At 46.6% G+C, this 14,417-nt stretch overlaps 1 protein-coding gene across 1 annotated transcript in view; it reads left to right on the top strand.

The window, feature by feature from the left end:
• DNAJC11 (DnaJ heat shock protein family (Hsp40) member C11) overlaps positions 1-14,183 on the top strand; it is a 63,375-nt gene extending 49,192 nt beyond the window's left edge. The window contains exons 7-16 of the mRNA XM_055001541.1: positions 1,771-1,844; positions 3,327-3,516; positions 4,738-4,823; positions 5,493-5,609; positions 6,250-6,405; positions 7,523-7,592; positions 8,604-8,661; positions 9,343-9,485; positions 10,234-10,363; positions 12,401-14,183. Of these exons, the coding sequence (XP_054857516.1) occupies positions 1,771-1,844; positions 3,327-3,516; positions 4,738-4,823; positions 5,493-5,609; positions 6,250-6,405; positions 7,523-7,592; positions 8,604-8,661; positions 9,343-9,485; positions 10,234-10,363; positions 12,401-12,426 (1,050 nt within the window). The 3' untranslated portion in view covers positions 12,427-14,183. The remainder of the gene's footprint in view (positions 1-1,770; positions 1,845-3,326; positions 3,517-4,737; positions 4,824-5,492; positions 5,610-6,249; positions 6,406-7,522; positions 7,593-8,603; positions 8,662-9,342; positions 9,486-10,233; positions 10,364-12,400) is intronic.
• Positions 14,184-14,417: the final 234 nt, after the last annotated feature.

The raw sequence follows: 14,417 nt of genomic DNA, 5'->3' as shown, positions 1-14,417 counted from the left end.
TGCTGGCTCTTGTTCCTGTGAGATCCAAGCCCTCCTGTTGCCTGGACCACTTTTTTTTTTCTCAGATTCACTTCCTTGCTTCCTTCATTTTGAATTGTGGCCTTATTTGGCAAACAGCATTTTTGCTGGGTGCTACATCCCTGAACGCCCAACCAAGTCAAAATATAGGGCTGTTCCTCTTGGAGGTCTTGGTGATAGATGGGTCCCATGTAATAGTTTCGGTTTCTTAAACTGGAGCCTGTCGGAGAAGAATCCGCAAATGGTTTCTGGAAGCCCCTCTCCCTGAGAAGCATTTGGCTGTGGAGGCTGAACCAGCCCCAGATTAGAATATGAGAGTTGCCCAGTGCAGAGTGTTTGGCTTCATAGCAGGCAGCTGCTAATGGGGTTTGGCATGAGAAGATCATGAGGACTCTCTTCTAGATGACATTGGCAAGGCCTATGCCAACCTCTGGCTTCAGGATTTTGTTTAACATTTGCACCTTACTGTAATATTCATTTCCTGAGCAGTTGAGGGTAGGATTAGACAGATATAGGGTGAAGGAGCAGAGAGAAAGAGGAAGGCAGTTGGTATTCTTCAAGAGTGGATCTACTTGCTTAGAGCAGCAAGGACCCATGTCCTAAAAACTTTCCTAAGGACCTGGAGTTACCTTCTGACCTGCTCTGGCTTATTGGGGCAAGGAGGCTTCCTTGTCTGGTCTTTATATACATGGGCAGAATTTCTGGATGATATTCCAAGATGGGTAGCCGTGTTCGTCTGTAGCAGTAGAAAAGAGCAAGAGCCCAGTAGCACTTATAAGACTAACAAAATTTGTGGTAGGGTATGGTCTTTTGCGAGTCACAGCTCGTTTCTTCAGATGAAGAAGTTCACACCCGACCACAAATTTTGTTAGTCTTACGGGTGCTACTGGACTCTTGCTCTTTTCTTCTGGGTCACCAGTGCAATTTGTATCTTCACCTTTCTATCCGAGGATCTTCAGCGTGGCATCTTAGCTTTGCAGAAACCAAGGAATGGTTAGGCTGTGAGGGAAGAACGTTCCTGATGATACTGGCGCACTCTCCTGAAAAGAGTGCGGATGAAAAACATGTGGCTAGCCTTAGACAGGAGCAAAACCATGGTACTTCCCTGGCCGGCCTGTTTTACATTGGAAATTCCCTTTATTTACCCTGTGCTCAATCTGTGCCATTCCTTGGAGTTCTGAGGGTGGATTGTCTTTAGAGAGGATCCTGTCCATAAGGCCTTACTATAGAAGTGGGGTGGTGGGTTCTACACAGGCCATGTGGCCTGCACTACAGACTTCCTTCTGTGAGCACCGCAGATGTTCAGGAGGGAAACAAGCAACCTGCCCTTTCCCTGCCTATGTGTTCCTAACCTGGAACATGAATAAACCTCTCTTACAAGTGCCAAACTGTTTGGGGTGTTGTTGTTTTTTGCGGAACTCTGATTCTGTATAGAAGTTCGGCTCCTCAGGCATTGGTGGCGCTGGATTTCAGTGACGGACATTTCTTGTATGGCAGCTGTGCAGCAGTGTGACAGCCTAATTAAGTCACACTGAACTATGCCGTGGGTGTTGCTTTCCTTGTTTTAAAAAAATTAAACGATATAAAATATAACAAAACGGAAACCTAAATTGCAAAATACATTAAAAAGAATAGAAACAGAAAGGAGAAAAAAGAAATATCCAGCTTAAAAAAAAAAGCAGGGAAAAAACCAAACAAGACAACTAAGAAAGCTGTTGCTTTCCTGTTGTTGTTTGTCTTGTGTCTGTGCAGCTGGAGTTTGGAGCTGGAGACCTGCAGGGCCCCGTGTTTGGTCTGAAAGTATTTCGGAATCTCACACAAAGATGGTGAGTACCTTTGAAATAGGCACAGTGTCACTTTCTGGGAAAGAAGATGGACTCCCCTTTGTATTCCTCATTAAACAGACACCCCCACGAGCCTCAAAACATGTCATTGTTTTGACAGATCAGTCCCAAAGTCCATTGATTTCAGCGGTGTGAGGTGCTGTGTGAAGCATCACAATACAGAAGCAATTTCTGGCAGCTGCTGCATAGTGGAGCTGACCTACGAAGCATTCCCTAGTATGAGTTGAACTCGCGGCCTTGAAAAACGTAGCAAATGTTGTAAATGTCTGAGCCTGTGTCTCAACATTTTTGTTCCATCGGGGCTTCCTAGGGCACAGTACTTGGAATCTCTGGGGGCTGTTTGGCAGGAAATCATATTTCACAGAAATGGGTGTTAATTTAGGGTGTAAATGACCTTCTGTCCTCTTGAATCTGCTGCGTGACTCCCATTCAGTCAAGGTTCCAGATAACTGTGTTGCTTCAAAGAAAAATCTTAATACGAAAGCAATCTCATACGTTTCCTTAAGGTCACCAAGATAACGGAAAACAGAACTTTAGTATGGTGTCGTATCTCTCTATGACCAGAAGATGGCATGAATCTTGCCATTGCTAGTATTTTTTCAAAAGCACAGGCCCATCTCCCTTCCTCCGACTAGCTTCTCTTACATAAAAAGCAGGGAATCAGTGCTCAGTAGGAAACAGCAGTGCCCAGCTGGGCTTGTGTGGAACCTGAGCTTTGACAACACACAGCTTTAAACTCAGTTCCCAGTGGAACACACAAGGATGAAGGGCTTGTGTGCCTTCCTGGATGAATTCTAACCCTTGCTGTCCTTTGAGGAGTGAAGGAGAAAATGCTTAGCACATCAGAGATGGCCAAGCAACACAGGTCTGGGTGGAAGTGAAGGAAGAGATCCAGTGAAATGCAGGATTTTGTCCAGGATCAACTCTCAGTTTCCTATATGGGAGGGATTCTTCTCCCCTGTGGACAGGCTGCAATTCCTGGCTGCTGTCCAGGCAAACAAGGAGATGGGATAGACTCTGCTTGAGGTGTCTTGTAGCTTCCAGGCATAAAATGGGCTGCCCTGGAGGATGATACCCATAGTTGAACAAGGCAAGAGAGTCAAGGTTTTCCTATTGAAGAGAAGGGCATTTCCTCTTCACACAGGCATCAGAACCATGTAGAGCAGCCAGAAAATCCAAAATGGCCCCTTTTTATCCCAGGGGGGTGATACCGGAGGCAGGGATACATGTGTATATGGTGTTAGAAGAAGGGAAGGGGGCTGATCGGAGGTGGGGTTGCTTGCCTAGTTTGTTGCACATCCTGAACTCCCCCCCGACCTGAAGACAAACATTCTTTACTCTTTTGAGGGAAGAAGGCAAGAATCCTACCAGCTGTAAGCCAAATAAATAGGAGGAAGAAAAACATTGATTGCAGAAAGAATTTTCATTTGCGGGATCTTCCTGATTTATCCCCTTAATTTACAGCTTCATCACAACAAACTTTGCGCTACAGTTCTCCTCCCGCGGGCTGCGGCCAGGCCTTACAACCGTCTTGGCACGGCACCTGGACAAGAACACTATGGGGTACTTGCAGTGGCGCTGGGGCATCCAGTCAGCAATGAATACAAGTGTTGTCCGGGACACAAAAACCAGCCACTTCACAATGGCATTTCAGGTAAGATCCCTGCCAAAAAGTAACTGATTGCATTGGGAGGGGAGGCATCTTGTTGCATGCTGGGGGCAGAGGTCTGGTGGTCTGTTTGTTTATTTATTTAGAACATTTGTGTGCCACATCTCCAGACCCGCTTGAGGTGGCTCACTGCTAAAACAGTAAAAACAATAAAAGGTACCAATAAGAACAAAACTAATAAAAATATTCATGAAAACCTCCGATAAAAGCAAGCCAGAGCATAAAAGTACTTAATCCAGAGCAGACTAAAATGTTAATAAAATGGTGCATAGGCTAGGAGTTGGCTATAAGACAGCTAAAAGAAGATGAAACCCCTTAGTTAAAAGCCTGGATAAAAGAGAAATGTTTTGGCCTGGCACCTGAAAGAGAATAAGGCAGGTGTCAATCAAGCCTCGAGAGAGCTCGTTCCAGAGAAAAGACATCACTGAAGAAATCCTTTATAAAAAACCTGTGCCTGTAACTCAGTGTCTTCCGCTTTTGTGGATCAAGACGTTTCCTCTTCGGAACTAGAGGCCAGCCCATGACGTTTGGGGAAGGGAAAAAATGGAAAAGGCTTTGTCCTTTATACTTCCATTTTCCATGTCTTTGACTGACCCTAATAATTTTTTTTAAAATCTTTTTTTTGCTTGGGTATATTTTCTGTCCTTATCCTAGGCATATTCTGTGTGGATTTCCAAGTTAATTCCATGCCCATGTTTCTCTTTTTGCCATTGAAACGGAATCTGTGCAAAGAAAGAAGAGCGCAGACGAACTGCTTTACTTGAATCAGGTCCAAGGTCTATTTAGCCCAGCCTTCTCTTTCTCAATAGCAGCCGGCCTAAGATATCTCTGTGAAGTTCATAACCGGGGCATCAAAGGGTAATGTCCCTACATCTGAGCATGGATCTATTTAGCTGTCGTGATTCTTGAGAGGAAGAGAGAAAAATAAATATTTAAATAAAAAGCTCTATACCCCATTTTCTGCTGGGCCCCCTAGGACCCATACGCCATGAATTGGTTCAGTCCTTTTTAAAACCTGTCTAAACAATTGGCTGTTGCTACATTTTGTGGCCGAGAAGTCCACGAGCTCCGTATGCACTGCGGGAGGGAGGCCTTCTAGTCTTTCCGTCCATTAACTTCCTGCCTAAAAAGCCTCTGTTCCTAAGTGGATGTCAGAGAGCAAAGCAGATGTGGTTCGCTTGACCGTTCATTTCTCTGGTGTTGCAGCTGGGCATCCCTCACTCCTTCATGATGGTCAGTTACCAGCATAAGTTTCAGGACGAGGAGCAGACACGGGTGAAAGGATCTCTCAAGTAAGCCTGTGCCAAAGTGTTGTTGTTGAACATGCTGTGAGTCTGCAGCCTTTTATGATTTAAAGAGCCAAATGATGTCAAAATTCAGAGCAAGAAGTAGACCCGGTATAAGAGAGCCCGTTTGCATCAATGAAAAGAAACAATGATAATTGGCCTGTTGCTTAATAATCCATAAAGCTCCTGCAGCCCAAACACCAATGGCTGTGAGTCCTTTATTAGGAAGCGGCACACACAAGATCTCGCAATAACTAATGCAGGAGCAGGCTGCTCAGTTGGCAAGCTATATTTGGATCCCTGCAGGGCCACATTTGGCTCTAGAGCTGTAGGTTGCCTTTCAAGGTGCTTCCATAGAAGTGTCCCAAGCCCTAGACATCTTGCTCTAAAGAAGGCACCATCCTTAATCAGTTGTACCAGGATTACCACATGAGCTTGGCGCTGTTGTGAAGCCCACGTGCCCAGAACCATCTTGGTGATTCTTTCTATGCACTGTCAGAGAGCAAGCACAGTCCAAGAAGGGCGGAGGCGAGGGGGAGGAGGGTCTGAAAACCCGTAGTGTTTTTGAATCTTCTGTGGACAAAAGGTGCGTGCCTCCAGCACTGTGCAAAATCAACAGTATGGCGATATCCCTTGCCCTTCTTCCTTATTAATTCCCAATTTCCCCCACTCCAGGGCTGGCTTCTTTGGGACCATTGTGGAATATGGAGCAGAGCGGAAGATCTCCAGGCACAGTATCCTCGGAGCCACTGTAAGCATTGGCGTCCCCCAGGGAGTGTCTTTGAAAATCAAGTGAGTTGTTGATTCTTGCTTATACATGCTTATATTGTTTGCCTGGGTTCTTAAGTTGCTTGCTAGTACCCATACATGCTGCCAAAAGGATGGGAGGTGAAGAAGCATGTAAGTTTAGGGGAAATGGATAAGTATCTATATGTTGCCTTTGAGAGTATGGTTTACTTTAGCATCCAAGAATACCAGAATCTTTTTATTGGCCCAGCACCTCCGTCTAGTGGAACTTGTATTGCTGTAAAGCTGGGCTGCATGTTTTAGTTTTGCCAGCAGAGGGCACTGGAGACCTTCAGATGGCTCTGAAAAGCAAGATCCCAGTTTGCATCCAGCCCTGTGTCCCACTTTCTCTTGCTTACTCTGACTAAAATTTGTATGTAACTGGCCCAATGAGCATCATTTGCCGGAGCTCAGCCTTGGCCCAAACACAGGGAGCATCCAGGCAGGTGCTGTGTATATCGGTTTGTACCTTCAGTTTGGTCGGCTTGCGCTCTCCGATGTGTCTAGTTAAGTTGACTGGGGCAAGGCAGCCAGAGCAAGCCAGGGGTCTCCCTTACCAGAACTTTGAATGAGGTTGTTAAGTTGTATGTGTGATCGGTCTCCTTCGCTAACTGCCTCTTTTCCCATCTCCTGTGCTGTATTCCAGGCTGAACAGGGCCAGCCAGACTTACTTCTTCCCTATTCACTTGACGGACCAGTTGCTCCCCAGTGCGGTCTTCTATGCCACCGTGGGACCCCTTGTTGTCTACTTTGCCATGCACAGGCTCATCATCAAACCCTATCTCAGGGCTGAGAAGGATAAGTGAGTGGCGAGCAGGTCCTTAAATAACCAACGAGGGTGATGCAGATGTTGAGTGTGCGCACAAAAGCACCAATCCTTGAGTCGTAGCTGGCTGGCCTGCCCCAAGACCTATCATCATCATCATTATTTCTAATCTGCTTTCCCAGCAAATACAACACATATAAAATATATAATACAACATATATAAAGTACATAAAATATTACTTTAAAACCAGATAAAAGCATCAATAAATATGTAAAACAATTTCTAAAAGACAGCAGCACACATATTGCACAACCCAAACGGCAATCTGTGGGGCCGGCTGGCCAACTATTAGATGTTAACAGAAGAGGGGGTAAACACCCCCATGGCAGGAGGCCAGTTTCATGGCCCACCCTCCAGAACCATATGCCTGGCGGAACATCTCTCTCTTACAGGCCCTGCGGAAAAATAACAATTCCTGCTGAGCCCAGGTCTCCAGAGACGAGAGTTCCACCAGGTGGGAGCCAGGGCTGAGAAGGCGCTGCTCCTGGTTGAGGCAAGGTGGATCTCTTTGGGGCCGGGGACCACCAAGAGAGGTTTATCCAATTAAAATGTCGCCTTCCTCTTCCTGTAGGTTGAATAAGGGGCACAACCCACCAGAAATCTTCCTGCACAAGTCTCATTGAAACACACGTCGGCTTGTGCAGGAAAACTTCCTGGGCCTCCTGGGTCTGTTTCGTCTCTGTTCTGCTGTCCTTGGCACCCAAAACGGGAAGAGGCTGTCTTGTTTTTGCCCCTAGAGGGCTTCTCCTGCTGAGTCATAGCCCAACCTTATTCGACCCCTTTGGAAACGGAAGAGAGAGTGTGGGCACCACCATCAACTGAGCAATGACAGACAGGCTCCGCTGCCCAGATGATTGGCACCCACATGAGGTGGAAGGAGCTTTTCCCAGGCAGGGTCTGCTGGGAAAAGTCCTCACCCACCTTCCTTAAACACATGGGTAGGTGCTGGAAAAAGCTGCAGTGGGCACATTGGTGCCTGAGGGTACCACATATGTAATCAGCATTCCAGAAGTGGGCTAGTAGTCTAGTGGAAAGCAGAAATCCCAGGCAGCAGCCTTGAGGTCAGTCTGAACTTGGTCTCCTTTTCATTAGAGAGCTGGAGAAACAACAGGAGAACACTGCCAGCGATATTCAAAAGAAGAAGCAGGAAGCGGAAGCGGCCGTAAGTCTCTCTGTCTCTCCTTCCTTTTCCGCTTTTCCCTCTTCTCCCGGCTGAATCTGCTTTACAATTCAAGGCTTTCCTTCTCTTCCAAATATTGAGCACACATTGTAGATTTGAGTAGAAGTGGTTACTTTGATTTTTCCACCTGCCTCCTTGGCTTTAGAGATGAGCTATCTTTCTGGGCTGTCCTGGTTTGTTTTGGAAAGTATTGGATTGATTTTATTTCTGAATGAAGAAAAACCCCTCTTTAATTGCCCCTGTCTCCTGCTTTATTTGAGAGCTTCTGCTTTTGTGTGTCTTTAACCAGCATCTCTAGATGCGTACCTGGGAGTGTGGTCATAGGATGTTGCTCAGGAGTGTGTGTGTGTGTGTGGTGATACATACCAGGTCCAGGCCTTGGCATCTCTAGTTAAAGAATCTCAAGTACCCAGAGGTTACTGTGGCATCGGCAGTCGTGAAGAACTAATCCCAGCTACAAAAGGACATTTCTCTCCTTGCGGCTAAGCTACTGCAGGGTCCAAACCCGGGAAAGGAGTTGTTTGAACCCTGACTAGTTTTTGTGCAAACCATTGGGAAGACCCCAGAGAGAGAATCCCGTGTGTTTGTGCCACAATCTCATGCAGTCATTCAGTCTTCTTATCTTCCTCTTTAAAAAGAAAGAAAAAGCAATGTTTCTATTCTTTATAGCTGCAGAAAAGCTAAAGTGGCTCCTGTCAAAATGTCAAAAGTTGCTGACTAAGATTTCAGACAGACAGAGCTCTTCACGGTGCTCTTTTGTGACATCCTGTTGCTTTTAATACTAAGATGTCCCAGTGCCCTCTCAGCAAAATGAAAACGTTCCCTCTTGTTTTATATTTGACTCTCTTTCCAGATAAGACTCCTCTGTTCCTCCCTGCACCCCCTTCCCTTTTCTTGGGACTGCTGTCATGGGGTCTCCTATTGCTCATTTTCTGTCTCTCTCGTGTGTCTGAATAAATGAGTTCATTCCATGTTCTCTCTGTGCTGCTTTAGGTGCGGTTGATGCAGGAATCTGTCCGAAGGATAATCGAGGCGGAAGAAGCAAGAATGGGTAAGGGTCTCTGATCTCCTTTCCCTTCCTCTGGGTGCCTGTGAGTGAGGGCTGGCGAGGAGGGGTCTGTAGCTGTCTGGTTTTCTTCTTCAGTGCCACTTTCCATTCTTCAGTGATTCCCTCACAGTGAGAATGGGGAAACACCGAACTGTGCTCTTAATGGTGACGTAAGAGAGTGAAGTTTACTCCAGTTGATTTGCTTGTTATTAGGGCTGTTGTGTGTACTGTGCCAACTTAGCAACTGGTCTTTGCTGTGGAATTCAGTGTCCTGAGAATCTTGTTCTTCTTAAGTTTCTAGCCCCTGTAGGCTGTGAAAATAAGAGAGCCGGAAGGGAAGGACCAGGGAGGATTGCTGATGAGCAAGCAGCAGAGTTTATTTGCCCAGTCTAATAATTACACATAACTTTCCAAACTGCTCTCAGCATAGAGCTTATAATTTTTTTCTCCTCTTTAGCATATAGGCTATTCACAGCCTTGCTGACAAGAGGGAAAGACTGGCTCTTCTAAAGCTGTAATCCCTGTTAGGGAAACCATTTCTTCTGTTAATATGATGTGGATATGGCAAGAGGACATTTCCTTTGTTGAAATGCCCCTCCCCCTCCGAGACACACACAGACTTCTGCCTGATGCTCGCTAACATTGGCCACCTCCTGGCCTTATTTGCCCTCGTGTTTGATGCAGGCCTGATCGTGGTGAATGCGTGGTATGGGAAGTTTGTCAATGACCAGAGCAGGAAGAATGAGAAGGTGAAGGTCATAGATGTGACGGTGCCCTTGCAGTGCCTGGTGAAGGACTCCAAGCTCATCCTCACAGAAGCGTCCAAGGTAGGACACAGGTGAAGCTAACCATTGGGGTGATGGTGTGGCGAGATGTGGAGGGGCACTGTTGTATTGGCCTGCAAAGCCCCTCTCTTCCAGATGGAGTGCCCAATGAGGCTCTTTAGATATGTCAGGGTGCCAGTTCTTTCCACATATTAAAAATAATAATAACATAATAATAATAAGACACAAGATTGGTCTTCCATCACACCATATTAATTTGCTTATTTATTTTAAGCACTTTTAACCCCTTTCTGTCCATTCATTGTGGATTCTAAGTGCTTACTGTCAGTACACATACCCCAACTACAGAAAGCCATCAAATTCTACAACAATTGAAACACAATTTATCTAACAAGAAATCTGCCTGCCATCAACAGAGTAGTTCATGGGGTGGGGAGGGGGGCAGAGCAGGTGGTCAAGAGTTTCCACCCTTGAGGAAAACAGTCTCTGCCCAGGAATATTTAGATATATTAAGCTCCAGTGCATTGTATATTTCAGTTCTACAATTTGGAACATAAAAGCTGGATTTGGTTGTCGTGGTCCCTGCGTTTTCTTTGTTTCTGCGTTGACTTTGGGACGTCCCCCCATTTTTTCTTTCTTTCCAGGAATTAGGGCAAGCAGGCACGCAGAGACATGCCCTTGGCTGATAAATGGGTTTCCATTGTTGAGTTATGGGCACTTAAGCTCTGCTCCACCATAGGCTGTCCATAGCCACCCTTTTGGTGAGCCTGTGGCAATGTTCTTTTTGCAGGCTGGTCTGCCTGGGTTCTACGACCCTTGCGTCGGGGAGGAGAAGAGTCTGAAAGTGCTGTACCAGTTCCGAGGAGTTTTGCACCAAGTGATGTCAGCCGACAACGAGGCCCTTAGGATACCAAAGCAATGTAAGTTGGAACACCTTGGGTGGACGTCTGTTGCTGGCCGCTCCCAAGTCCCGGTCGTGGCAACTGCTGAGTTCCTCATTCAGGAACTGCTTTGAGGTGGGGAGGTAAGGGAGGTACTCTCAACTGGAGATTATCTGAAGGGGTCATTTTGGGGGGCTGTCCACTGCATGCTTGTGTCTCCCGCTTTGCTCTTCTGCACAATGATAGGAGAGGCAAATGTTGTTGAAGCAGGTGGTTGTGGGTAGCATTTGTTTAGATACTGCTCCTCTGCGGTATGAAATCCAGACTCCGAGCAGAGGCTCTGGGGCGTCCTGCAGAAATCCAAGCATCAGACCTCGGTACCCAAAAGAGAGCACAAGTGTCTTGTCCTCATGGTTCTGGGCAATTAGTAGTGTGTGCTAAATTTTCAGAAGGAAGGCCATCAACATATGTATATATGAAACATCAACATATTTGTATGTTAATTTATAGCTAGCCTCCTTTTTACCATGAAACTCTAGGCCTGTTGTATAAGATTCATAGACAGTCTCCCATCCAGGCCCTCCCAGTCTTCTGCATTCTGTAATGTACCAGTTTGGTGTAGTGGTTAAGAGCAGCAGGACTCTAATATGGAGAGCCAGGTTGGATTCACCACTCCTCCACTTGAAATCAGCTGAGTGATCTTGGGTGAGTCACAGCTCTCTCAGAGCTCTCTCAGCCAGCCCCATCCACCTCACAGGGTCACTGTTGTGAGGGTAATAAGAACACACTTTGTAAACCGCTCTAAGTAAGTATTTAGCTGTCCTGAAGGGCGGTATATAAATCAAATTTTGTTAAAATTCCTAGTATAAATTTTAAAAAATTAAGCAATTACCTGCATAGTTAATGTATTTGGATGTTCTGTTCGTTCTCCTCTGATCAGGGCTGTTGGAGCTGGAAAAAAGGATCTTTCTTTGCTATTGAGGGGGTTGCGTTTTGCAGGACGTGTTAATTCATTGAATGTATCATGTCATGTCCTATAAAGTGGCCTCTTACTAAAGTCAGGTACTCTGAGCCCTGCCAACTGCTAGGATTGAACCTAGGGCCTTTATACAAGTATTCAGATCCTTGCATGTTCGGTGGTCTTGTCTATGGAACAGGTGCCTTTACCTCTTACTTATTTTTTTCAAATAAGCGACCCTAACTTTGGTGGGTCTTGCTGCTAGAAAGTAGTCTGCCAGTGCTTTGGGCAAGCCCACCCACTTGGCCAGTGTTACCACCAGCTTCATTTATCCAATCCTACACCCAAAGCACTGCCCAGAGGCCATGAGCCGCCCCCTCCTCCCATGTGCCACTTGAGCAATTAAGAATGGAAAAAGAGCCCTGCTGGATCAGACCTCCAGTCCATTTAGTCCAGCATTCTGTTTAGGGGTGTGCGCTTTGGTTTTCCAATTCGGGAAAAATACCCAAATCGGACCCAATCTGTAAAGATTCGGGATTTACAAATAGGAGTCAGCATGCTGGCCCCAATTCAGAAATCCTGGATCAAAGCTTCTCGAAGCTTTAGGGTTACTTCGGGAAGCTTCAGGACCGGGGCTGTCTTCAGTTGGCAGGCAGGGGGGATCCCCCACCCCGCCTGCCAGCTGAAGTTTAAAGGGCCCTTTAAACTTTGCCCAACCTTCCCCCACCCTCAAACCTGAATCTTTCAGCCATGCACACCCCTCACTGTTTCATGCAGCAGTTGCTCGGGGGGGTGAACAAACCGGGCACAGAAGGCCGAGGCTTCTTGATGTTGCCTTCTGGCACTGGGTTTTAGGGGATGACTGCCTCTGAATGTGGAGGTTCCCTTTAGCCCACCCTGTGTTGCTCAGCACCAAGGGCATTCCCAACCTACATTACTTGCCACTGAAGCCAATGATGAGTTGTTCCCATCCTTGAGATGCTTGCCCGTCAACCCTGCTATAGTATACTAAACTCAACCATCCACCTGCGCCAGCTTCTGCTTGATAAATGGGGCTTTTGTACACTGCCTTAATTGCAGCCCCTCTTAAACATGTTCTTTCCTCCCTCTCCCAACAGCTCACCGGATAGACACGGATGGCTAATTTGGTGGTGAAGCAGGGAAGGTGCCAGATTCTGTTCTGGGGGTCAACAGAAACTGTGCCATCCTTCCTCCCTGGATTTGGCATGTCTTCAGGCCATCGGAGACGCTTCTTATTTTATGATCTTCATAGAAAGGCTGGGTTTTACACCAATTACGTTACGGGACAAATGAGACGAAGCGACTTTTGTACGAGAGCAAAACCTGGGTACTGTGGGGCCGATACAGCCAGCATGCGGCAGTGTTTCCTGTTTTGCCATTCCCCAGGTGCCGGAGGGGGGGGAATGGAGTGTAGGAGCTCCCCACCCCCCCACCAGGACCCTGTTATCTCCAGGCAGGGGAACATTGGGGAAGGAAGGGAGTGGGCGAGGTAGAAATAACAGTTCTTACTTGCAGAGAGCGGGCTTCTTAAAATGAAGAATACGGTGAGGTTTAATGAATAACTGCCTTGGTCCATCTCTTCTCTGCTTCTGGAGGGGAAAACTTGTGTATGCTCAGTGAGGCAAAGACTGTGTGGTTGTTCACATCTCTTCTGAAATCAAAACACACTTTGGATATTCAGCAGTCAAATGTTTAATGGAAACGAGTCCTGACCACACTGTTAACTTTAGCAGTTGATCATGCCAAGTTGGGAGTGCAGGGGACACAGTGGATAAGCACAGCACCCCCGCTACATTGCCTGTGGTCCCAACAGAGTGTTCAAAAGAACTGCCCTTCCTTTGGTTACACCAGCCACACACAGTTTCTTCTTAATTGTCAAGCTAGTAAAAGGGTGGGTGGTGGGGAATGGGAGAGGAGACCAAATGGATACAAACCAGTGTGCCAAATGAGAGCAAACCTCTACGCAACAGGTAGCCAGCCCCCGTGATGCTGGGGTGTGTTGTGTGTGTTAATCTTTCTTCCAGACAGGGGCTGCTGTTGTGCCACTGCAAGCAGCCGCATCGTCTGTTTTTGCAGCCCCTGTGCAAAAGGAACAGCAGCCAGGGCCACTGACATTCAAACTTGCTCTTTGTCAGTCCTTGGAGCACCTGCTTTTATTTTTATGCAAGCTCTCCCAAAGCCGGTGTGTCTAAACTGAAACGAGCATTGTAGCAACTGATCATCCTTGAAGTACACACGCTCATGATACTCTCCTTCTCCTTGCAGTTCTTTCGTGTCATCGCTGATCTCGTTTTTGTGGGCCCACATTCGAATCCCCCCGCCCTGAGTAAGCCATAGCCTTTACCTTGAGCAAAACAGTCAGAGATTCCAAGGAATCCTAGACATGGCCTGCCATGCCCCTGCTTGCTTTGTACTCAAAATCACGTCTGGTTCATATTCTTTTTATGAGAGAAATATCTTCATCTCCTCCATAGCTGGCCTTTATGAAGCCAGAAATGCTGTTCCCTTTCTGTTTTTCTATTTAACTCACAGTCGTGAGAGTTCCCACCCCTCCAATCTACAAGTGGATTGTTCCAATATCTTTTAAAGCTTCTGGAAGAAGAAATAAAATGCATGGTCATAAAAGTAGGAAACCGGCGGAGGAGTAAACGACCATGTTTTTAATCTAACACCTGGCTCGGAAGGGGTTCCTACAGGTACATTGGCTATGCACAAAGAACATTCAGGGACAAATGCCTCTGCAGTGAGCGTCTTCCTTCCTTTCTCCCCCCTCTTCTGTGACTGGGAACTTTGCAATGCGCATGACACAGCTGCTGAGGTTGGAGCCTCTGGTTTCTACTGTAACACATAAGGACAATAAAATCAACCCACTCTGTGGTAGGACTGTGAGTGACTCTGGTTGGAATGCACTTGACGAAGGTTGGTTGCAACCCCTCTAAATTGGTAAGGGGTGTGTTTGTGTGTATTCATTTTCCTGCAAGTAGCAAAGAGCCAAACTCCATCTCCAGGTAGGTCTACCTAACCTGCTGTTTTGGGGAGATTGAATGAAATTGGTCTAGTGCATGTATGTTCTGCTTGGCTTACTAGAAGGGAAACCAGAACAAGAGTCTGGTG

This window comes from Eublepharis macularius, chromosome 17, assembly GCF_028583425.1.
Source record: "Eublepharis macularius isolate TG4126 chromosome 17, MPM_Emac_v1.0, whole genome shotgun sequence".
Taxonomy (NCBI): domain Eukaryota; kingdom Metazoa; phylum Chordata; class Lepidosauria; order Squamata; family Eublepharidae; genus Eublepharis; species Eublepharis macularius.
The sequence above is the reverse complement of the archived record's forward strand: the minus strand, read 5'-3'. Positions and strand labels throughout refer to the sequence as shown.